This window comes from Protopterus annectens, chromosome 4.part0 (assembly GCF_019279795.1).
Source record: "Protopterus annectens isolate FY-2018-M chromosome 4.part0, PAN1.0, whole genome shotgun sequence".
Classification (NCBI taxonomy): domain Eukaryota; kingdom Metazoa; phylum Chordata; order Ceratodontiformes; family Protopteridae; genus Protopterus; species Protopterus annectens.
In genome coordinates this window covers 1026586075-1026608731 of record NC_056733.1, presented here as the reverse complement: position 1 = coordinate 1026608731, position 22657 = coordinate 1026586075, and the positions used below count along the sequence as shown (strand labels likewise).

The 22657-nt window shown below is 40.7% G+C and overlaps 1 protein-coding gene across 1 annotated transcript in view; it reads right to left on the bottom strand.

The window, feature by feature from the left end:
- The window catches only part of COL23A1 (collagen type XXIII alpha 1 chain), a 730410-nt gene that overhangs the window by 196566 nt on the left and 511187 nt on the right, over window positions 1-22657 (bottom strand). The window contains exons 16-17 of the mRNA XM_044068962.1: window positions 5197-5241; window positions 4977-5066 (exon numbers count right to left, since the gene is read on the bottom strand). Coding sequence (XP_043924897.1) covers window positions 4977-5066; window positions 5197-5241 — 135 coding nt within the window. The remainder of the gene's footprint in view (window positions 1-4976; window positions 5067-5196; window positions 5242-22657) is intronic.

Genomic DNA, 22657 nt, shown 5'->3' with positions numbered 1-22657 from the left:
ATATACCAGTTGTGGATAGACCCTTATACAGGTCTGAGGCTTCATACTACTGTAGTACTGCAGTGGTCTGAGACTCCATACTACTATAGTACTATAGAGGTCTGATACATCATAGTGCTGTGGCAGTACAGAGCTCTGAGACTTCATGCTACTGCAGGTCTGAGATTTCACACTACCATAGTACTACAGCTGTCTTTGACTCCCTCCCTTGTAGTGCAGTGAACAATCCTACCAGAAGCAGGGCTGCACAGTACAGTACGTTTACGAATTCAACCCAAACTGTTTGTGTATGTCTGAGACTGTTTAAAACAAATTCAGCACTTAGTTAATCATGGAAAAATGTAAATATCTGTGAAACCTATCTGAACAGAAATTCCTCAGGCAACACCCCAGCCAAAGACTATGGAATATGGATGCAGTCTGCAAGCTTCTAAGACCCACAGTGAAATTCCAAAACAAATGGGCAGTACTTCAAAGGCTGTCCTTTGAGACTGATGGACTGCCCCAACTTCTCCTGTATGGAAATGAGAGATGATGGGAAGAGTACTCTGACCTTAGAACCAGCTACATGCTGGCCAAAACAGTCCTAGACTACCACTGCAACAATATTTGATTCAGAAATATTCCGTGCAAATTAATTGCATTAAATATGTAATGAGGAAATAACTTAATCTGATTGTGGCCAGTGTTTCCCCAGACTAACTATCAGATCAAGAAAAGGGTAAATGTTTATGAGGTGTGCATGGAACCATGTTGGAGAAGACTGTAAGGGTTTCTGGAAAGTGAAGAATTAATGAAACATAGGACAGAAGGCTTGAAGGTGAGAACTTCGGATCATGTGGCCAACTATTCTCAGACCTACAGCTAACCGCATCTTGGGTATGGTAGTGCACTATGGGAAATTTGGTGGAGGAAACATGGGAACCACTACACTGGGAGACTACAGCATCTCCCAGCACACATGTAAGTTTGGAAGAACAGAGGAAAATATATGAATGGCAGTGAGGTGAGGTGCACAGTGGGACTAGCAAAGTAGAAATACAAACATAATCTATGATTGGACAGTAAAATATAGCAGTTGTGGATAGACCGTTAGATGTATAATGCCATAATAAGATTCCTGAAGCATTAATGATAATGAGCCTTTTATATGTGCATTGCGTGTACTATAAATTCCAATGTGTTGAAGGCATTCCTGTCTTACGTTGAAGGCATTCATGTCTTACGTAGAAGGCATTCGTGTCTTACGTAGACATTCCACAGATGCTCATGGTTGCCTGTACTCATCTCACCATGACAGATGAATGATCTACTACAAGTGCTTGCATAGTATCTGCTTATGACACCCCTGTTCTCTGCCATTTATTCAAAAATAAGTGCTCAAACTCCCATTAACTCGATCCCCTCCCCACACCCTTTCCTACAAAACTGTACACCTTACCTGAACCCTAGTTCTAACCCTAAAACTCCTTTCCAAATCCCTAATCCTAAAACTCCCTTTCTGTTCCCTAAACCTAAAATCTACCTCCTTCTCTCTAACCCTAAGACTCTCTTCTTGCTTCCTAACCCTAAATCTAAAATCCCTCACCCATTCTCTATACCAAAAACTTCCTTCCTGACCAGTGACCTAATCCACACTTCCACCCCTCCCATTTCCTCACTATGGCTGCTGCACTTACCTCACTCAAACTCGAATAATGTGTTTGGGCAAGCTGTGGCAGCTTCTTGCCCGAACTCATATTCATGTTCAAGTGCAAACGACAGCCTGTCTGTGCTACAAGACACCCTGGCTTTGAGACAGTAGTCTTCGAGCTCCTAGGAACTGAGTACCTGTAGTAGTCCCCAGAAGAATCTTTGAAATAGTAGCTTTCCTACGTATACTCTTCTACACCTTAGTGTTGTATGCCACCCTTTAACACTTAGGGCTTCAATGATAAACATGCACTATACAGCTCCTGACTGTAATTCTGAGACTCACAAGTCACATCTAATCATTCCAAGGGAAATGATACACATTTTCACAGGCATCCATCCAAATTACTTTTCTATCATGTTCTCGGCTTCAGTATTGATAAAAGCTCCAGTTACAACACAGACAGATTTCTATACTACAGAAACAATGTAAAGCTTAAAGTTCCAATATGGACATACAATAACTGAAAGGCAGCTTGTTATACTAGAGAGAATCTGCAGTTAGTAAAATATAGACTCATTAAATACTGCAAATACATGACAAATTAATACACCAAATCGTATGGCAAATGTCTTGGTATTACTTTGTAACAGTTAACAAATAAGGATAAATTAAGGTTTAGACATTCTGTTTGCAACATTATACTTAGGACGCAAAGATAACTTGCTCAATTCAGGCAACAGAAATTCAGAAAATGAAGGATTTATTTGTGCAAGCTGTGTTATGTACCTAAACACATTGTTTATGTAGTATGAAATGGATAAGAGACCATAAGAAAAGCATATAATAAAGTTGCAGACTATAAAGGTAAGGTATAATATAGCAGTCTTCTGCTGAGTTCATATGTAAAAGAGAACTGAAAATGATTAGGAAACAAGATAGGCTTAGATTCCTGAGAAAATATACAGCTGTTTAGGCAAAGATTGTCTCAAAAGCATTTTAAACATGAACATTTTAATCTTGTCAGGGCTGGTAACCCGGTACGTAAAAATCCACTACCAATCATTAGCAGACCGGAGTTCCGCTGTGGCGACCCCTAACCGGGAAAAGCCGAAAGACACAAACATGGGAAGGTCAAGTGATATGTGTGTGTGCGTGTGTGTGTGTGTGTGTGTGTGTGTGTGTGTGTGTGTGTGTGTGTGTGTGTGTGTGTGTGTGTGTGTGTGTGTGTGTGTGTGTGTGTGTGTGTCTGTGTGTGTGTGTGTGTGTGTGTGTGTGTGTGTGTGTGTGGCTCTCTCTCACATGTATACATACACACACACACACACACACACACACACACACACACACACACACACACACACAAACATGTACACGCACTGAACTATTTACTTTCTTTCATTCTGTCTTATGTGCTTGTGTATTTTTTATACATTGGCAGGTAAGCCCAAAAGAGGCAAAACTACTCCCTATTTAGGAGTCCCTAAGAGCACCAGCTGTTTTATGACTTTCTCAGTCACACAGTTTCTAAGTGGGGGATTCAAACACAGCATGACAGGATGAAGCTAGTTAACATATCTCAGAATTAAGCCTTTATGTTACAATGATGTGAGCTTTAGCCGTGTATAAAGGCTATTTACCTTAATGGCATAAGAATGGCTAGCTCAGTGGCACAGAGGTAAGTTGTCCACTTTTGCTTCTGGCAGACCAGTTTTTGGTATGACCCTGCTTTAGTGGGAGACTTACCCAGGAGGGATAGAATGAACAGGCTCCTGGCCTGCTCTTCTATTTCTAAAGGAGGATATGAGACTTGACACTGTCTGTATGACTCTTTGTGAGTGTCTGTGGGGGACAGGGAAGTATGCCTGACATTTTATAGTCACCATGTTGCACGTACCAGCCTGAGGGTGAGTGATCTCACTAACCATCCACCAAAAAGATGAAGGTTTCCTAGCCTTCCACCTTCTAGTGATGCTTGTTTTCTGGCTTTTAGCCTGTGTAGCTGGTAAGGCACTGTCTTCTGAGAGGCTGGTAGGTCTGCCTGGGAAAGTGTCAGATTTGTAATCAATCAGTAAGGACTTTCATGGGCACTGGCATTAAGGAAGGGGTTGCGGCCTTTAGTTAGTGCTTGAAACAACTACAGTGGTAGAGTGAGGGTCTAAAGAATAAATAAATACATTTTAATATGACAGTTAAGTGCTAAACTCAAATACAAAGGATATATTCTGATTCTTTAAAAATTGAAGTGAAGTGAAGTAGCTCATTTTATAACTGGAAAAAAACACGCAAGACATGGTCTCAGACACAGCTGATGTGCAATTCCAGCTGTCTTATTGCTAAATGTTAGTCAATCTGAAATATTGTTGTTAGTTCAGGGCTCATAATTGGTAAAAAAAAGCAGGACAATGGATGAATATGGACTATGTGAACCAGAATTACTTTATGTTAACTAAGCTACATCCAACATAAATGATAAAGGCTATGAATGTGTGTCTTGCAGTATAGCATAACAGTTGGATATTATGTCTGTCTCTCTACTCCTGGAATTTTACATCAGATGTGTCTGAGAACATGTATTGTGTGTTCTTTTTTCCAGTTATAAAATGGGCTGCCTTACTTCACTTTTGTTCACCTTTATCATTCCTTAATTCATCTTCTGCCCGGTTACATTTTCTCTTAGTTTAATACTTAATTTCTACATCTTCTCCCTTTTCTCTCTTTTAATATAAATTGTATTCTTTGAAGAGTAGATGCACGTTTTGTTTCTTAATTTTACCATTCTGGTGTTTTACAGTAGACAGAATTAATAATGTGAATAATTTGTACATATATGTGTATTATATGGAAGATACATATTCCAAAGTTGCTGTACTTTAACTGTGCTTAGCTCCTGGATCATGGCTGAAAAGAGTCCCAGGACCAGTCCACCTACCTGGTCAACAAGACAAGTAAATAAAATAAGTCTGTACAAGTAAAACAGAGGTACGTGTGAGATTACTGGTGTTACATTTCTATGATAAAATTGAATTGAATGCTCTTTTTTATATTCAGCGTGTAAAGTCTGAACCTGTACTGAAGCTGAAGTGAAAGCTGTAAGAAACACTGAGAAGCAAAATGATGCCGTGGGCAGATCTGAGACCTTGATGGTTGCACTCACATGGGACAAGGCATATGCAGTGATAAATCTGTGAATATGATGGATGACAAAACATTTACAAGCAGGTACAAAATCACTTAGGACTAAGACTACACAGTGTTACTTGCTAAAATGAGTTTATTTCTTTGTCTAACAACATTTGATGACAGATGATTACAAATGACAGATTCCAAAAGAGGTACTTACAGCAGGACCAGATAAGCCCATTTCCCCCTTGTCTCCTTTCTGACCAGGTGGTCCTTCTGTTCCCTGATCTCCTTTAGAGCCTTTTGGACCCTAAATATTACATAGAAATGTTAGGGAATAAACTTCAAACTGTGAAATATTTAGATTATAATCTAGAATGAATATAGTTGTACACACAAATGTGATTATAATAAGGCACAGCATGTCATTGTGTACTTGCCTTTTCTCCATCTTCTCCAGGAGGACCAGGTAATCCCATTTCACCCTAAACCAAAGGTCGAAGAAAATGTCTTCATTTACTTTATTTATATGTTAAGGCTTTTATCAACACAAATAAGTACAAAGGACCCTGCATGGGTTCATGCTAGGCTATCAGTCTGCAGACTATTACAAGAATACCCACTAACCAGAGGTCAGAATCAAATCCTCTGCCTTGTATCTACTAGTTAAATACCTTAACCATAATGCCAAACACTCCCCACTATATTTCAAATGTCTTTTAATTCTCTTTTTTGTACTGATGAGTAATTTTTGCATGTTGTTTGTTTTCAGTTTGATAGCAACAGAAGAAGAAACTGCCACACAGAAGTAGCATGCTTGATTCTGCCCCCATAAATAACACATTTATAAAGTTATCATTATTCTGGGGTAGCCAGTAAAAAGAAGTTATGTTCTCACCATAAAGTTCCATCTGTATTGTCCATTTTCAGTCTTCCTCAGCCTGTGGGTTCGGATCTCATCTCTTGGATCTGACTTGGCTGTTACAATAGCTCGTAGTAACCAAAAAACCTTTGAGCATTCCTTACCCATAATGCACCCTTCCTGAGTACCTCAGATCTTGTTCAGTAATAGAAGTAAAAGAAAATATCAGAAGTATCCAGAGAGACTATATCTGGAGCTCAGTACAAGGTAAGCACCCACTTAAGACTACTTGCTCAACTAGGAGTTCAACGGCAGGTGGGTGGGGAGTTGAGGAAGAATGAAAATGGACAACACAGATGGAACGTTATGGTGAGTAAATAACTTCTTTATCTGATGTTGTCAATTCTCATTCTATCCTCAACCTTTGGGACAGAGTCCCCAGCTACTTTAGATCCTGGGTGCCCTTTAGATCCTGGGTGAACTCAAGGAAGGATGTTCCTCAGCACCATTCAACCGGATGATGCTTTACCCCTGGAGACCAGATCCAATTTGTAATGAATAACAAAGGTATGAAGACTAGCTCAAGCTGCTGCTGCACAAATGCCATTCATAGAGTCTCTAGTCTGAAAAACAGATGAAGTTGCTATTGCTGTAGTAGAATGGGCGCAACGATTTTGGCATAGAGTCTCTAGTCTGAAAAACAGATGAAGTTGCTATTGCTGTAGTAGAATGGGCTCAACGATTTTGGCAAGGCCATGCCCAAACTATCATAAATGAAAGTAATATAACTAGTTAGCCATCTGGACAAGGTTACTTTGGTGACTGGTTTACCCAATTTAAAATCTGAGAAGGAAACAAATAATTGGTTGGATTTCCTGAAATCTTTGGCTCTATGAAGATAAAAATGCAATTGTCTGCGAACATCTAATAAATGTAACAAGTATTCACCTTTGTTCTCAAATTTCTGAAAAAATACTGGTAAATTGATGTACTGATTGATATCTGATGGATTAGTATGGAGAGATACTTTGTCTTTGTGAAAAATCAAATATGGTGGTTTGGAAGATAAGGCTTGAATTTCTGAAATTCTTCTTGCAGAAGTTATGGCTATCAAGAATATAGTCTTCTAAGAAAGGAATTTGAGATTGAACTTAGCTGCTGGTTTGAAAGGGGGTGTATAACAGCCTGCAGTACCAAATTTAGGTTCCAAAGGGGAGTAGGGTCTTTATACGGGAGCTTTAAAAGAAGAGTTTCTCTCAAAAATGCTCTGCAGAGTTTATGTAAAGCAAATGAAGAACCTTGGAAACTAATGTGAAAATTGGATATTGCTGCAAACTGGACTTTGATAGTCAAAGAAGATGATCTTTCAATGAAAAGTAGGGCTAAAAAATCAAGAATATCATGAATCGAGCAGAGAAGGGATCTGCATATTATTCTTTTGTGACCTGATTGTGTCCACCTTTGAAGGGGGGGGGGTGAGGCTATTGTCTCTTTTGTGTTGAGAATTACTCTTATAAAGTTTAAACTTTGAGTGGGTTCTAGATAGGATTTCTCATAGTTTATAGTTATCCATAGATGTAAACACACCTAGAGAACATTGTCTCTTCCCTTTATAGTTGATGCCTGGTCAGCGCAGAAATGAGCCCGTTGTCTAGATATGAAAACACCCAGAATCTATGAAGTCTCAAGTGAGCTGCCATTACTGCCATGTACTTGGTAAACAATTGCTTTCTAGTTACTAATGAAGTCTTGTACATAAAGTCTAAAATACCTTATCTAATGCTTGAAACATGTTTTTTTGTATAAACTGTGATGATTCCTGAACTGTTTACAATTTGTAGTATTTAACTGTATAACAACTAGTACCTGTATGTTAGTGGTCTAGTAATCTCTTGGAGCTTATCTCCCCGGGATTCTACTGAAAATGGACATAAATCCAGTTAGACTATCCCAGTCAATAAATGTAAAATAAATAAATAAAATAAAATAAATAAATAAAACTGTGTACACCACTGCATCATGGTATTAAGTTGAAGATATGTCTACGTATATTTGTTATAAAGCTCTGATCTAACAAGTTAAATAATCACCATAACAATATTTCCTTACAAATCTTCACAGAGGACACCTACAGACTCAATTAATTTCACTGCCTTCACGTTCAGGAATATCACAAAGATGTTTAGTCTAAGGAATCATGACACCTTCTTTCACATACTTCTGAGTGCCAACATCTCCAGGAATACATGGTCTATCAATGATCTATTCATATGATCATAAACTAACAGACAGAAATACAAATTTTTAGTTTGAATTTGTTAACTGGGGTAAGGCACTAATTGCATTAAACCTATTTGTCTCAGCCTGCTATTTTTGCTATTAATAGTTTAAGGATAGCAGCCCCTTGGGAAATTTCTTAAAGCTGAAAACTCCTGACATCACATCATGAAGGACTAAACCTGTTATGTCTCATTACCCACATTAATGTATAAGCTACTATTTTTCCTTGCTAAGTACAGCAGGGGGATTTTATATCCTAGTAAGACAAGTTGTCAGCCGTGTCTCACATCTGGAACACCCTGCATCGATAAATAGTATGAAGAATTATTAGTAAAACCACAATATATGTAAGTAGCTGTTCCTGTGAAGAAGTATGGTGGTTTTGATTATTCATAATGCTTTGGTGGTATATGTAAATCATTGCCAATACCTAGGATGACATCATTTTTGGGTGAGGTCATAAGGAAAAACTGAGACTATAGTTAAACTTATACCTCAACAAAGTGTCATAATCGTTTTATTTTCAAACCACTCCCAGTTTTCATACAGGGCATATACCAAGAAATAAAATTAGTTCATTACCTCCAATGGAGCTCTGTCAGTTTGAACTGTAACTTCCAATGGGCAAATTATGTATGTCCTCACATTTCAAACAAATGTTCATATCTCTGGAACCAGAAGTATTACTAAACAAGTGTAAATGTCATACTCTTCAGCACAAACTGTTTTTATAGTGGTAGTATTCTTTAGGGTCCAGGTTTTAAACTGGATTTTATATGTCACAGTAAACACAGTAAATATTATGTTTATAATATTTTGTAAACAACTTAAAACATCTCAGCAACCATTCCATTTACACACATACTGAGAAGAGCATTTTGTTTATCCAGCTGAGAGCTACTTGGTTGTTGAGATGTTTAGAAAAATATGAAATTTATGGCAATATAGACAGATATTACAGGATCAGCAATTAATATCTCTATCTGCACTAGACAGATGTCAAATATCAGTATAGTTGCATTTGCCATTGTGTAAGCTTTAATAGAAATCCTTGTATGTAGCATAGTTTTGGAATTATAACTGCAAACATGAACAAGCAATATTTAACGCCTAGAGGAGTCAGTAGGATGTAACTGCAGAGACACCTGGCGGCATCACTTGGATGTAATGAGTTAACTGTAAAACATGGACTATAACAATAAGCTTTAATGAGAGTCCTTAATTTGAAAGATTACTTAATCCAGTCATACCAATTTCTTCCAGACACTAAAATATTTATGGTTCTGCAGTTAGTACTTCGAGACAAAAATAAAAAAAAACTTTTGCCTTGTGCATATGAAAATGCTCGCTTCACCTCCCCTGCAAGCAGAAGTACCATAGAAAAGGTCATCCTCCTAACCCAAGTACTATCTGACCTGCCTAAAGTCTCTTCTTCTCAAAAAATATACTCCTAATCAATACCACGGCTTATAAAGTTTTGCAGATTTGTCAGCTAAGTAACAAGTAGCAGTGGTCACTTCTCAAAAAAAAGGCTAAATACTTGCAACCAAAGAATGTCTGTTTTTCCTCTTCTGTACTTCCTGTCAGATTACTGAAAATACAAATGTGCCCCTCCAGCAAGTAAACATACCTGGTTTACCACAATACCAAATGAGATCTGATTCCAGTATTGTTTCAGTCCTTACACAGCCCTGAAACAAGTTCAGCATAACATGCCCTCAAACGTATAATTTATTTATTTATTTGAAATTTGGTTGCCAGGATGGTCCATTGGGCTGAATGAGCCCGTTTTCAATGGAGTCCTGGGGAGAAAAGCTCCATGAATACAATATATAAAACATAGCAAAAGTACAATGTATAAAAACATAGTAAAAATGCAAGAAGAGTACATTTAAGTTGAAGTAAATCTTAACACAATTAGAAGGTAAAGTGTAACAGTATGTAACAATTTACATGAGAAAAAGTTTTTTTTTTTTTTTTACTCACTCAAGATAGATATAAAGTAAAAGACAATGGTGTGAAGGCATGTACACAGGATGAACTGTGAGAGGATATTTACAGTATGTAAGTTCCTGTAGAGGAGATCTGATTGTTGGTTAAGGGATAGGATAGTAGGTGGGAATGTTAAGCAGGATGGGAACATGAGCATTCCCATAGAGATTGTAAGTGAGAGTGGAGGAGAGTTTTAAAGGAAGGGAGACTGCGGGTGCTGCGAATGTTAGGTGGGCGGGAGTTCCAGAGACGGGCTAGGGAAAAAGAGAGTAGGAGTTTGCCTGCTGGACGGGCGGGTCTGTGGAGCTCAATCAGGTTCTGATTGTTGGTTCTTAGGGATCTGCTGGGTATGTGCATGGTGAAGGATGAGGCAAGAGAAGGGCAGAGGGAGGGCTTGAATATGAGCTTGTGGGCATGAGTGCTGAGTGTAGATAAGGTAGTTAAGAAGTTCTAGCCAATTTAATTTGTGGAGTGCAATGCAGTGATGAGAGGAGGATCTGTGACCAGTGATGAATCTGGCGATTTTATTATAGCAGGAGGAGAGTTTTGTTTTGGTAGAGGATTGTAGATTAGTAAGGAGTGGCGCGCCATAAAGGAGGGAAGGGATGAGATATGTGGTAGCGAGGAGGAATCTAGTGGATGGGGAGAGGAAGCGAATATGGCGATAGAACATACCAAGTTTCTGGTGAGTTTTTTTATGTTACTTTGTATATGGGTGTCAAATTTAAGCTGATTATCAATAAGAACACCTAATAGTTTAGCACTGGGAACAATTTCAAGGGTAGTATTGTTGTGACTTACTATGGAGAATGAATTTAAGTTGATAGTTAAGGTTTTGGATGGGGTGAATATCATGAGATTAGTTTTTGATGGATTAAGAGCTAGATGATTATCAAGCATCCATTGTTTTGTGGTTGAGAAGGCATCTTGTGTTAGTTGTATCAGGGTGGGAATGGAGTTTGCAGCACAGATAATTGTTGAATCATCTGCATATTGGATGATTTTAGCATTAGGGATAGCATGGTGGAAGTCATTGATGAAAATGTTAAACAGTAAGGGACCTAATATAGAACCTTGAGGTACGCCAGTGGCAGTGTTAAGAAATGAGGAAGTGGATTTCTTCCATTTGACAGCTTGTTGCCTGTTGGAAAGGTAGCTAGTAAACCAGTTAATAGAGTCAGGTGAGAGTTGAAGATTAGAGAGTTTAGTCAGAAGGAGAGAGTGTGAGTTAGTGTCGAAAGCCTTAGAAAGATCCAAGAGGAGTGTGGAAACAATACAGCTAGAGTTGCGTGCTTTATTTGTGGTTTCAAGGAAGGAGAGTAGAGCAGTAGTAATGCTGTGACCAGGTCTGAATCCATGCTGTGTGGGAGTAAGTAGGTGATTGTTGATGAGGTGGGGTATAAACTGTATATGAATACATTTCTCAAGTAGTTTAGAGATGGGGGATAGGATGGCAATAGGTCTAAAGTTGGAGATGTTATTATTGTTTCCACCTTTGTGGAGGGGAATAATATATACTTTCTTCCAGAGTTGGGGTACATAGCCTTCTTGAATAGATCGGTTAATAAGAATACAGATGGGGAAGGCAATGGCATCAGCAGCTGTTTTTAGGAAAAAGGAAGGGATATTATCAGGGGCATTAGAGCATGGTTTTAATTTTAAAAGGAGTTTTTTAATAGTAGACATGGGGATGGGTTTGAGAGAGAAGAGAGCTAGCTGGGAGGTGGAAGTACCTGAGGAAAGGGGGCTGTGGGAAGTGTAGTTGGATGAGTAGAATTATTAGTGAAAAATGAAGTTAATTTGGTTATGGAGTTGATGAAGAAGCAGTTAAATTGGGAGGCTAGGTCGGTTTCAGAAGCACTTTGTTCTGGTTGAGGGTTTTCCTTATTCCCAGGGTTAAAGAGGGTGGAGATGGTGTCCCAGAATTTTTTTGGGTTAGTTTTGTGATCATTTTGGAGGGTGATGTAATAGGATTTGCGGTCAGAAATAATGAGTTTTTTAACTCTGTTGCGGAGTTTTTTTGTATTCATTTAGGGTGGCTGGAGTTTTGCTTTTATAATGGGTCTTTAAAGCTTTATCACAAAGGTATTTTTAGTTAGCCAGGGGATGGTTTGCTCTTAATTCTCTTAGTTCGCAAAGGGGCCATGCTGTCTAGTAGGTTTAGAAATGTTGTATTAAAATAATTAACAGCTTCGTCTAAGGGAAGAGTTTTTAGAGGATTCCAGTTGAATTTTTTAAACAGGTCCGAGAAGGAGTTGGGGTTGAAGTTTTTTAAGGAATGCAAAGAGATGGTGGTTTGTGGTAGTTGAAGTGAGGGAGAGTGACGATGAGCAAAAGTAGGAAAGTGGTCACTGAAGGAGTCAGGGAGGGTGCCACTGCTGGTAATAAGATGAGGGTGTGATACTAGAATCCAGTCAATAGTGCTCCCAGAGGAATGGTCTTTTGAAGGTCTGGTTATGGAGTTGATGAGCTGTTGGAAGTTATAGAGGTTTATATTTAGGGATTTTGTGGGGGATTGGACAGAGGACCAGTTAATGTTAACGTCACCTAGGATATAAGTTTCATTTGTTAAATTGGAGGAGAGCCAAGAGAGTATGTCTTCGAGAATAGGTATGTTGTCACCAGGAGGGATATAGAGGGAGGCTATGCATATGGTTTTATGCTTGTTTAGGTGAAGTAAGGCTAGAAGTAATTCGGCGTTGGCAAATTGGGGGAATAGGCTTAGAATATGATGTAACTGAAAGGGAAGAGGAATAGAATAGAATAGAGCAACTCCACCTCCTTTTTTGTGAGTTATATCTTTCCTGATAATATTATAGTTGGGGGGAGTTATTTCAGAATCTTTTATGGAGGGTTTTAGCCATGTTTCAGAGATAGAGAATATGTCGGGATGATTATGGAAAAGCCAGGCATGAAGGTTGGGGATTTTATTGCATAAACTTTGAGCATTTAATGCTGAGAAGGAGAGGGTTTTTACAGATGGAGGGGTGCAAGATGGTGTATTTGAGGAGTTGATGGGAGAGGGACCTGGGTTGGGGTGAATGTCACCGGAGAGAAGGGTGTAGATAATATGGTGAAGTTGGAAATAAAGGTCATTGTGTTGTTTTGTGTATAGTTTGTGGGTTGTAGATTTGGTGTAAGTGATGCTAGTTTGGGTTAGAGTGTTATATTTGTGGATGGGGAAGAGTCTGAATGGGAAGAGAAGGGAGGGGTTGTAGAAGTAAAGATGGGGGGCTGATGAATGTTGAAGAGTATTGGTTTTGTTTGGTTATTGAACTAGTAGTGTGAAAGTGGGGTGAATGGATAGTATTGAAGGGTTTGGTAAGGTAAGTTAGGATAGAACAAGAAGTAGTAGGAGATAGGTTATAAGTGAGGATGCTTTTGTAAACATAGTTGTAATTTAGGGCTTTGGTTGGGAGGAGGGCTTGCTAAGAGTAGAGTGTATGGTGTAGGTGTAAAAGGGGTATGGTATATGTTATGAGTTGCTTAGGGTGGAGCAGTGAGGGGTGGGGCTAGAGGTAATTAGGGTGTGGTTAGAGGTGTGGGAGCAGAGGTGATTAGGGTGTGGTTAGTGGGTTATAAATGTAGAGGTAGTGGGGGTGGGTGGGGGGAGCGGAGTGAGCCCGTAGGGTGAACAGAGCGGGAAGAGCTAGTAAGGAAGAGCAAGAGGTGAGTGAGCGAAAAACAATCAGTGAGAGCAGGAGTAGAACACAAGGTAAGTATCCACAGAGGATAGGAGAAGGGCACTGAGTCTAAGAGTGGAATGCAAACATAGAATTTATAAGGGTACAGAGGAAGGATAGACAGAAGGAGGTTTGGACAGAAAGTTCAGAGCTTACTAACAATGAAATGTAAGTCAGTTAGTGGGTGGATGCTGCCACCTGCTGACCAAAGTGGGTAATATCAGATATTTGGGGCAGTAGGGGGGGGGGGTGGAGTCTATGGAGCAACAGGAAACTGGGTCAGTGCTGGGCTGCTGGCTAGCGTACGCTGGGTCAAAAACATCAACCAGTGGCACAAAGGACTATGCAGTATGGTACATACACACACTAGATGGTGTAGTTCTTGTGGGGAGGCAGAGCAGTTTTCCAATTGCATCACACGATGTCAAAGATAGTTCTTGCTGGTAGGGAACCAGGGTGCTATGGAGCACAGGTAGGATGTCCGGGGTATTGCACGTATTGACCACAAGCCTTCATGATGCTTTAAATGAATTCAGTGCAACTTTCCTAAATAGGCTAAATAATTGCATGCCGGTCTCACTGAGAAGTCTTTGTGACTATAGTGATGCACTCTGTTATGAACCTAGAGAGAGCATGATGAATACCTGACATTATAAAGGCATTTGTTTTAGTGAAACTCAAACTTCACATCCAATCATTGATCTTTTTTCCCCTGCAGTTACTTATGCTGATTAACCAGCTTTTGGTTAAGGCTCTAGGAGTTAAATAAATTAATAAGTTTTTGTAGCCAGTCCCAACACTGCTTTTTACAGTTTGAATCAGAATCTTGAACCTGTCATGCATTCTGAATACTTGTCCTGTATGTGTATTGCATTTAATTAATTAATTAGTTAATTAATCCTATGTTAACTGGTCCCACTAGACTAGTGGCCTCTTTTTAGGGGAGACGTGATATGGCATTTATACTGACCAGGGGAAATTTGCTCAGGGCACTGGGGGTACTTTCCCTACTATTATGTACTTTCTCTACTGTTCTCATGCAGCTTCACTTGTGAGTTTATCCCCTCCAGACCAGGGTCAACACTTCACCCTGGACTTAGGCAGGTGAAGAGAGGGATCTGTGGGAGGAGAGTGAAATTAAAAGCCACCACTGCTGGTCACAGAGGAGACCTGTCTTGTTACGTCCCCACATTCACCTGCGCATGCCTGCAACATCAAGATGAGGTGTGGTATGAAACAAAGCAGAAGATATGCTTCCGTGACTTCATATGGGTCACAGTCATGGCCAGAACCTCTCTCCCCCACATGCAATACCTTTGTTTGCTCACTGCCATCTGCCAGGGAATATACTATGCACAGTGTCTGAGCATATCGTTTCCACCACTTCTACTGAGGCTAGGTGAGTAGGATTAAGACTCTTCATTCCCAAAAAAAAAAGACTCATCATTCCCATTTTCCCTGCAGCAGCTCTAGGAGGTGCTGCAGCCATTAATCAAACTTGGATTACTAGGGTCATAGTCAAGCCTTCATCTTTCTACACAAGTGGAACTGGCTCCTCAAGACTCAGTTCAGATGGCCAGTTTCGACATTCTGACAATTTATAGGTCAGCCTATTGCAGGTCAAGATCAATTCTGAATTCCAAAAGACACAAAGAAACATGCACATATGTCTATTTAATCTATATAGATATAGATATCTATATAGATAAATATATATATGTGTCTGTATGTGTATGTCACTAAAGTGAAAATTCACAACATCGAATGCCAACTGATTGACCACAACTGGTTAAAACAATATCCAATCAAAAATTAAAAAAAAAAAAAAGTTGCTTTTGGATAGGGTAAGCACACCTGAACCCTCAAAACTCTCTGTTAATTATATGTACCAACTCTGAGATAGGGAAAGGGCAAAATTCCTATTCCCTACTGTACTGCGATCGTGAGCAGAAAAAAACAGCCAGTACTTTTTATCAGATGATTTTTGATCAGCATGCCAGCTTTTTTTCTGATTCGACTAGTTGTCTTTTGACAATTAGAATGTAATCCACAAACACACACACACACACACACACACACATGCTTGCGTCTTTCGGCTTTTCCCGGTTAGGGGTCGCCACAGCGGAACTCCGGTCCGCTAATGATTGGCAGTAGATTTTTTTTTTATGTGTTGGCTTGCCGGGCCTAACGCACAACCTTCAACGAAGGAACGCCCATTCATGCATGTCGCCACACAGAAGACGCTCTAACTGAGAATCGAATGGGCAACGTCTAATTGTGGGGCGACAATGCTAACGCAGCACCACCACCGCAGTACACACACACACACACACATATATATATATATATATATATATATATATATATATATATATATATATATATACTTCAAATGCTGATTTAAAATCATTTTAAATCAAAATATCCCCAAAAAAAAAATCGGATTTTTTTTTCCGCAGGGGGACACATGCTATATTGCACCCCTTGATTTTTACATATACAGTGAAAACTCCAGTGTAGCTGGGTATTTTTTCTTTTTTGTAACAATTCAGGTGTCATTTGCATTGCAGTATGTTCTACATGTCCAGCATTTCATATGGGTAACACTAAAAATAAACTTAAGGAAAGAATTTACCAATATCTTTATTGTATTAAGAAGAAAAATCATAATAATGCCCTGGTGAGACGTGCATCAATGTAAGAATTTTAATGTTTTTATTTTTTATGATGGAAAAAGTAGCCAGGAGCATAAAAGGTGGGGATAGGGAAAATTATTTGTTAAATAAGAAATTATATTACCAACTTTTATTGGAAGCTGATGTTTCACATGGTAAAAGTGATTCAGTATGGTATTGGTAGTTTTTTAGGAGCTGATGTTTTACATGATAAAAATAATTTGGTATCTAAAGTTGAAACGGAAATGTATTAGTTAATTTTTATTGGTGGTGTTAAGTCATGTGATTTTTTAATGTTATTTAAACAATACGATTAAGTTTAGTTTTCAGTTCTGATGAAGTCTGCAAGGTATGTAGATGAAAGCGTTTAACTTTTTAGTAAAATGTTATTTTCATGTTACCAGAAGGAGTAAGGAGTGGAGCGTTTTTTACTTGATTCATTCATTTTATAAACTCCTGGACCCGTGTGAACCTATTTTCTTAAATCAGAGAAAAAGAAGTTATGTACTTACCATAACGTTGCATGTGTGTTGTTCATCTCGCCTTCATTCTTACTGATGGGTTCGGAGCCGACCCCTCGGCTCTGAGTCAGCCTACTACAAAGCTTGAGGTTTTCAAATAGCTCAAGGCCAAGTCCCTGTGTATAATAATACCATATGTCATTTTATAACTCCATAAGAGAAAGTATAGAAGGGTTGAGTGACCATGAAGGATCTAGCATCTCGGTCTTCTAAATGCCCAGGAGGGGGTAGGAGGGAGGGATGTAAGAATGAATGCGAGATGAACAACTCACATGGAATGTTATGGTAAGTACATAACTTCTTTATGTGAAGTTGTTCTATCTCGCCGTTCATTCTTACTGATGGGTTGCGTCCCAAGCACCATCTATCTTGGGTGGATCACAGGAGTATAATTTTCAGGACAGTGGATACAAAGGAGGCCCTGTCTCTGGAGGCTCTGTCAACTTTGTAATGAGTGATAAAGGTATGAGGTCTTGACCAATTGGCTGCTGCACAAATGTTTTCAATCTGAAGTCTAGCAGAAAAAGCAGAGGATGTAGAAACTGCTCTGGTTGAGTGAGCTTTTATTTTATGTTGCAAAGGCATAGTAGCAGCTGAATAAGCAAATGTGATATAATCATATAACCATTTAGACAGAGTTGTTTTAGCCACTGGCATACCTTTCCTGGCATCTGAAAAGGAAACAAAAAGCTGTTTCAATTTCTTAAAATCTTTTGTTCTATCTAAGTAAAATCTGAGCTGTCTATGAACATCAAGTTTGTGCAGCATGTATTCTAGATTGCTGAAGTGATTGGGGAAGAAAACTGGCAAATCAATAATTTGGTTAAGATTAGTTTCAGTGCAAACCTTAGGCAAAAAGGAGGGGTTTGTTCGAAATGAGACTGTCAGCATGGAAAATCAATTAAAGAGGTTTAATGGACAAGGCCTGAAGCTCTGACACTCTGCAGGCAGAAGTATTAGCCACTAAAAAGTCTTCCATGGCAAAAATTTGAGGTCACATGAGGAAGCCGGCTCAAATGGAGGAAGAATGATGCAGGAAAGCATAAAATTTAGATTCCATGGGGAATAGGGAGATTTCACAGGTGGTCTGCGATGAAAAGTCCCTTTGAGAAAGGCTTTGGATAATTTGTGTGACATAATATTCAATCCTTCGAATCCAAGATGAAAGTTAGAAATGGCAGCAAGTTGAACATGGACTGTTGCTGCTGCAGCTCCTTTGTTGAAGATCATGGTCTGGAACTGTAGTATAGAGGCCATAGGGGCTTGGTAAGGATCAAGATTGTTTTTAGAGGCCCGTATAGAAAAATTTTTCCATTTGCTAAAATATAGCTTCCTCCTAGAGGATTTATGAGAGGATAATATAATTTGTTTTGTCTCAATGGAGAGATTATGGAACTTGGCTATGATTTGAATTGGAGCAGCCAAGTTGTCAGCTTCAGGGACTGAAGAGAGGGATGAACTTCCCCTGACGAGTGCTTCAGAAGGTCTGGAACTGGGTCCAGAATCCAAGGGTCCTTCAAAAGATGAAGTCGAAGGAAGGGGAGCCAAATCTAACAAGGCCAATAAGGGGCTATTAGAATGATGGTCCTTCCCAGAGTTTTTGCTTTCTGGAGAACCTTGGGTATCAATGGGATTGGTGGAAAGGCACAGAGGAAACCCGGAGGCCAACTGTGAATGAGTGCGTCCCTTGGGGCTTCTCCTGGAGGGGGAATCAGGGCAAAGCAGCGTCTGCATTTCATGTTCATGTGACTGGCAAAAAGGTCGCAGCAAGGCTGGCCCCACCTGCAGAATATCCTGTCTGCTATTTCTTTCTTGAGGAACCACTCATGGGGCAACAAAATTGCTCTGCTCAGCTTGTCCGCTATCATGTTGGATTTCCCCGGGATGTGCGTTGCTAACAGAAAGTGCTGGGTGGATATAGCCCACTGCCATACTCTTAGGGCCTCACAACAAAGGGGGCATGACCTGGTTCCTCCTTGTTTGTTCAAGTAGCAGACCACTGACATGTTGTTTGCCTGAATTGCAATCATACCCAGAGGAAGAGAGTCCTGGAAGTACTGCAACACCAAAAGTACTGCTCTCATCTCTAAGACATTGATATGCAGATGTGTCTCTTGATTGGTCCATGTGCCTTGGGCTGTCCTTCCCTGAAAATGCCCTGCCACCCTATCAGGGAAGTGTCCAAGGTCACTGGGTCCGCTGGTGGGGGTAAAACAAAGGGATGTCCTATCGTGAGGTGAAGTGAGGTCAACCACCACTGAAGATCCTTTTTGCAGGAGTTTATGATCATTATCAGGTGAGACATGGCAAGCTCTTGGTAAGACCATTGAGTGAACAACAGCCACTGCAGTATCCACATGTGCATAAGACCCAGTGGTATGGCCAGAATTGCTGCTGCCATCATACCTAACAATTTTAGAACTTCTGATGCTGGAGCCTTGTTTTTGGATATCAGAATGCAGACCTGCTGAGGGAGTAGTAAGACTCTTTCTACTGGAAGTCTTTGCATGGTGGTGGTGGCATCCAGTTCTGCTCTGATAAAGACGATATGCTGCAATGGCAACAAGGCAGATTTTTCTGAGTTTATTGTAATGCCCAGCTGGCTGCAGAGTGACAGAGTGGATTCCCTGGCTTGAAAGAGTTGATGCCTGGTGGTGGCAGTGAGGAGCCAATTGTCTAGGTATGGAAACACTTGGAATCCTAAACATCTCAGGTGAGCCGTGACCACTGCCACACATTTGGTGAACACTCTGGGGGCTGTAGTGAGACCAAAGGGCAGGTCTCAAAACTGGTAATGATTGGCTCGCAGCTGGAAGCGCAGATGATCCCTGGATGGTCTGGCCATTTTTATGTGGTAGTACGCATCCTGGAGATCTATCGATCACATCCAATTGTCTTTCCCTAAGAAGGGAAGTATCGACTGAAGTGTGACCATCGAAAACTTCTCTTTCTTGACAGATTTGTTTAGCCTGCTGAGGTCCAATATAGGTCTCCAGTCCCCTGTTTTTTTTGGAACTAAAAAGAATCTTGAATAGGTTCCGGATCCTGTTTGGTCTGCTGGGACTGGTTGGATGACTCTTTTTCTTAGCAACGTTTGGACCTCTACTGTTGCTTGTTCCCTGTAAATGGGTGGAACGTCCGGGATTTTTCTTGCCGGTGGAGGGGGTGTGGCAAATGGAATGAAGTATCCTCTGGAAATTATACTTTGTACCCAGTTGTCATTTGTTATTTTGAGCTAGGCGTCTGGGTACAAAGATAAGTGACCCCTGACTGCCTCCAGAGCAGGACAGTCAGGCCTCCTTTCAGGAGCGCTGGTAGGGCTTCCCAAAGAAGTGATCTCTGTCACCCTGGTTTTGTGGACCCCCTCTGCCATGAGGGTGGCATCTTCCATTATTGCCCCCTCCTCTGTCCCTGGAGGGGAGAGTTCACCACGTGTGTCCTGAAAGGCTCCTTGGGCTTTTCAGAACCACATTTTCCCTCCCCTTTGACCCTTGGGGTAGGGTCTGGTAGGGGTGGAAAAATGGACTCCGACAGCAGACAGAGTCTTTCCCTCCTGCTCACACCTGGTCAAAGTTTCCTTAACTTTGGGCCCAAAAAGGGACGAGCCATCAAAAGGGGTATTCACAAAGGATGACTTGAAGGGCTCCATGAAGGAACACAAGCACATCCAGGAGTGCCTCCTAAGAGCAACTACTGTACTTGTTGCCCTGCTCGTTCCATCAGCTGCATATGAAATGAGGCGCATGGACGAGTTAACAATGGAGTTGAGGGTAGCAAGCTGGGAGGCAACTTTGTCTGTAGCTCCTGCAGCTACTGTACCCTGAAGAGTATCTCCCAGCTCTTTAAGGAGATCTCTTTGTAGTCTCGTGAAATGGTTTAAGTAGTTAAGTGAACAGAGTGCAAAAGTCTCTGAACCAAACATGCGCTTCCCATATCTATCCATGATCCACGAGTCTCTGTTAGGAGGATGGATAGAAGAGGAATTTTCTGGCATTTCCTTTTTGGTGTCTGCTGCCATCACCATGGCATCAACTGGCACACCTTTGGTCTAAAAGTATTTATCTTGGGGAGCAGATATAAACTTATTAGGCCTCTGTGAGGCTCCATGGTGTCCAGAGACTCTCACGCCCTTTGTGAGACCAGCTGCATAAGCTCATCGAAGGGTGGAGACACCCAACAGGTGGAGGACTGAGACCCAAAAGCCTTCAGGAGAACTGACTCGTCTTCAGTAGGGTTAGTGGACTGCCAGTCACCCCTTTGCTTAAGGATTTCAAGTATCTCTGCAAAAGAGATATCCTCAGAGTGGGACCGTGGGGACCCTTCTGATTCATCCAAGTCAGTATCAGATGTTAGGGACTCCTGAGGGGAGTCTAGATATTTCCTCTTACAAACTCTCTTCCTGGGAACCTCATCAGTGGAAGCTTCTGGTGAGGTCTTGGAAGAGCATGGGCCACCCAATGGGGCTTCCTGAGGCTCTGGGTCTCTGCACTTTGCCAGGATCTGTGAAGCAGAAGCAGACACAGGCACTTTAGGGGATGAAGAAGCCAGACCTGAGGTTGAGGATGTCTTAGGAGACATAACTCTTCTCATGGCTTCAAAGACACCCCTGCTTCGATGCAAAGGGACCAACAGATCCAAGGAAACTGCCGATACCCCTGGCACCGGGACAGTGGGCTCCGAGCCCAAGGTAGGAGCCGAGCTCATCCGAGCCAAAGCCCCGAGAGGCAGAGTCTGAACCGACAAGTCAGTTCGATTATCCTCCCCGGACCCAACCAGAGAGTGTTGGCTCCTAGAGTCCTCGATCGGCGCCAAGGACATCAGAGTGAACAGAGCCGAAGACACTGGAGCAGGCATCAGCTCCAAAGGCTCCACAATCAACAAGTCTGACTCCTCTGGCTCCGAAGGACTGGTATGGCTTGGAGGAGGAAAAGCTGTAGCTGGCATAAGGGTCTTCAGCTCTGAAGCCGCCTGGGTCAGAGCCGATAACAATTTTGCAAAGGCTGGTGCCTGTAAAAGCTTCTGCACCACACGATCCACATGCAAATCTGAAATGCTAACCGAAGACCGAAATGAATGGATCGATGGTGGAACCGACTGAAGTAATGGAGATTTTGGAATTTTGGATAATGGTTCCAAAACCAGGGACTGGCTCCGAAAAGATAAGACAGTCGGCTCCGAGACCAGTGGAGCTGATGTCACAGACTTTTTTGATTTTTTTGATTCTTTAGATTCCATGGAAGTCTTGGAAGACTTTGAGGACTTACTAGATCCATCCTGGTCACTCAAAGCCTCCTGGAAAGAAGGTTTCAATAAACCCCTATCAATGAGTTTCCTCTTTCTCTCTTGGAGAACCTGAGAAGAAAAGGAATGGCATATGGAGCAGGTTTCTTGCAAGTGTAATGCACCTAAGCAATAAATGCAATTGACATGACTGTCAGTGACAAACATCTTCTGCCTACATTTAAGGCATTTTTTAAACCCTGACTTAGGTTGTTTGTCCTTGTCATCAGCCATGACAGAAAAATGGACACACCAAACAACAATCAAATATATGAATAAGCATTCTAATAAAAAACAGGCCAAATATAAGCACACAAGCCCTTCAAACTAAGGCTAACAAATCACACACACACTATTTATCTAAGCAGATAATATCAATTAGTGACAAAATCACTAAATACAAATAACCAAGCTATACACTACTAAAGTTAACTCTAATAACTGTAAAGCTGTGACAAAGGTCACTAAGCACACAATATTATTTCTAAAAAAAAAAAGGTGACAGAAGGTCACTGTTTAAACAACTTTTAGTCAGAACTTTAAATAGGCCTAAGAAAAAAATGATGCCAAATATTAAGCTATGAAAAAGGCACACAAGGGAAAGGTAA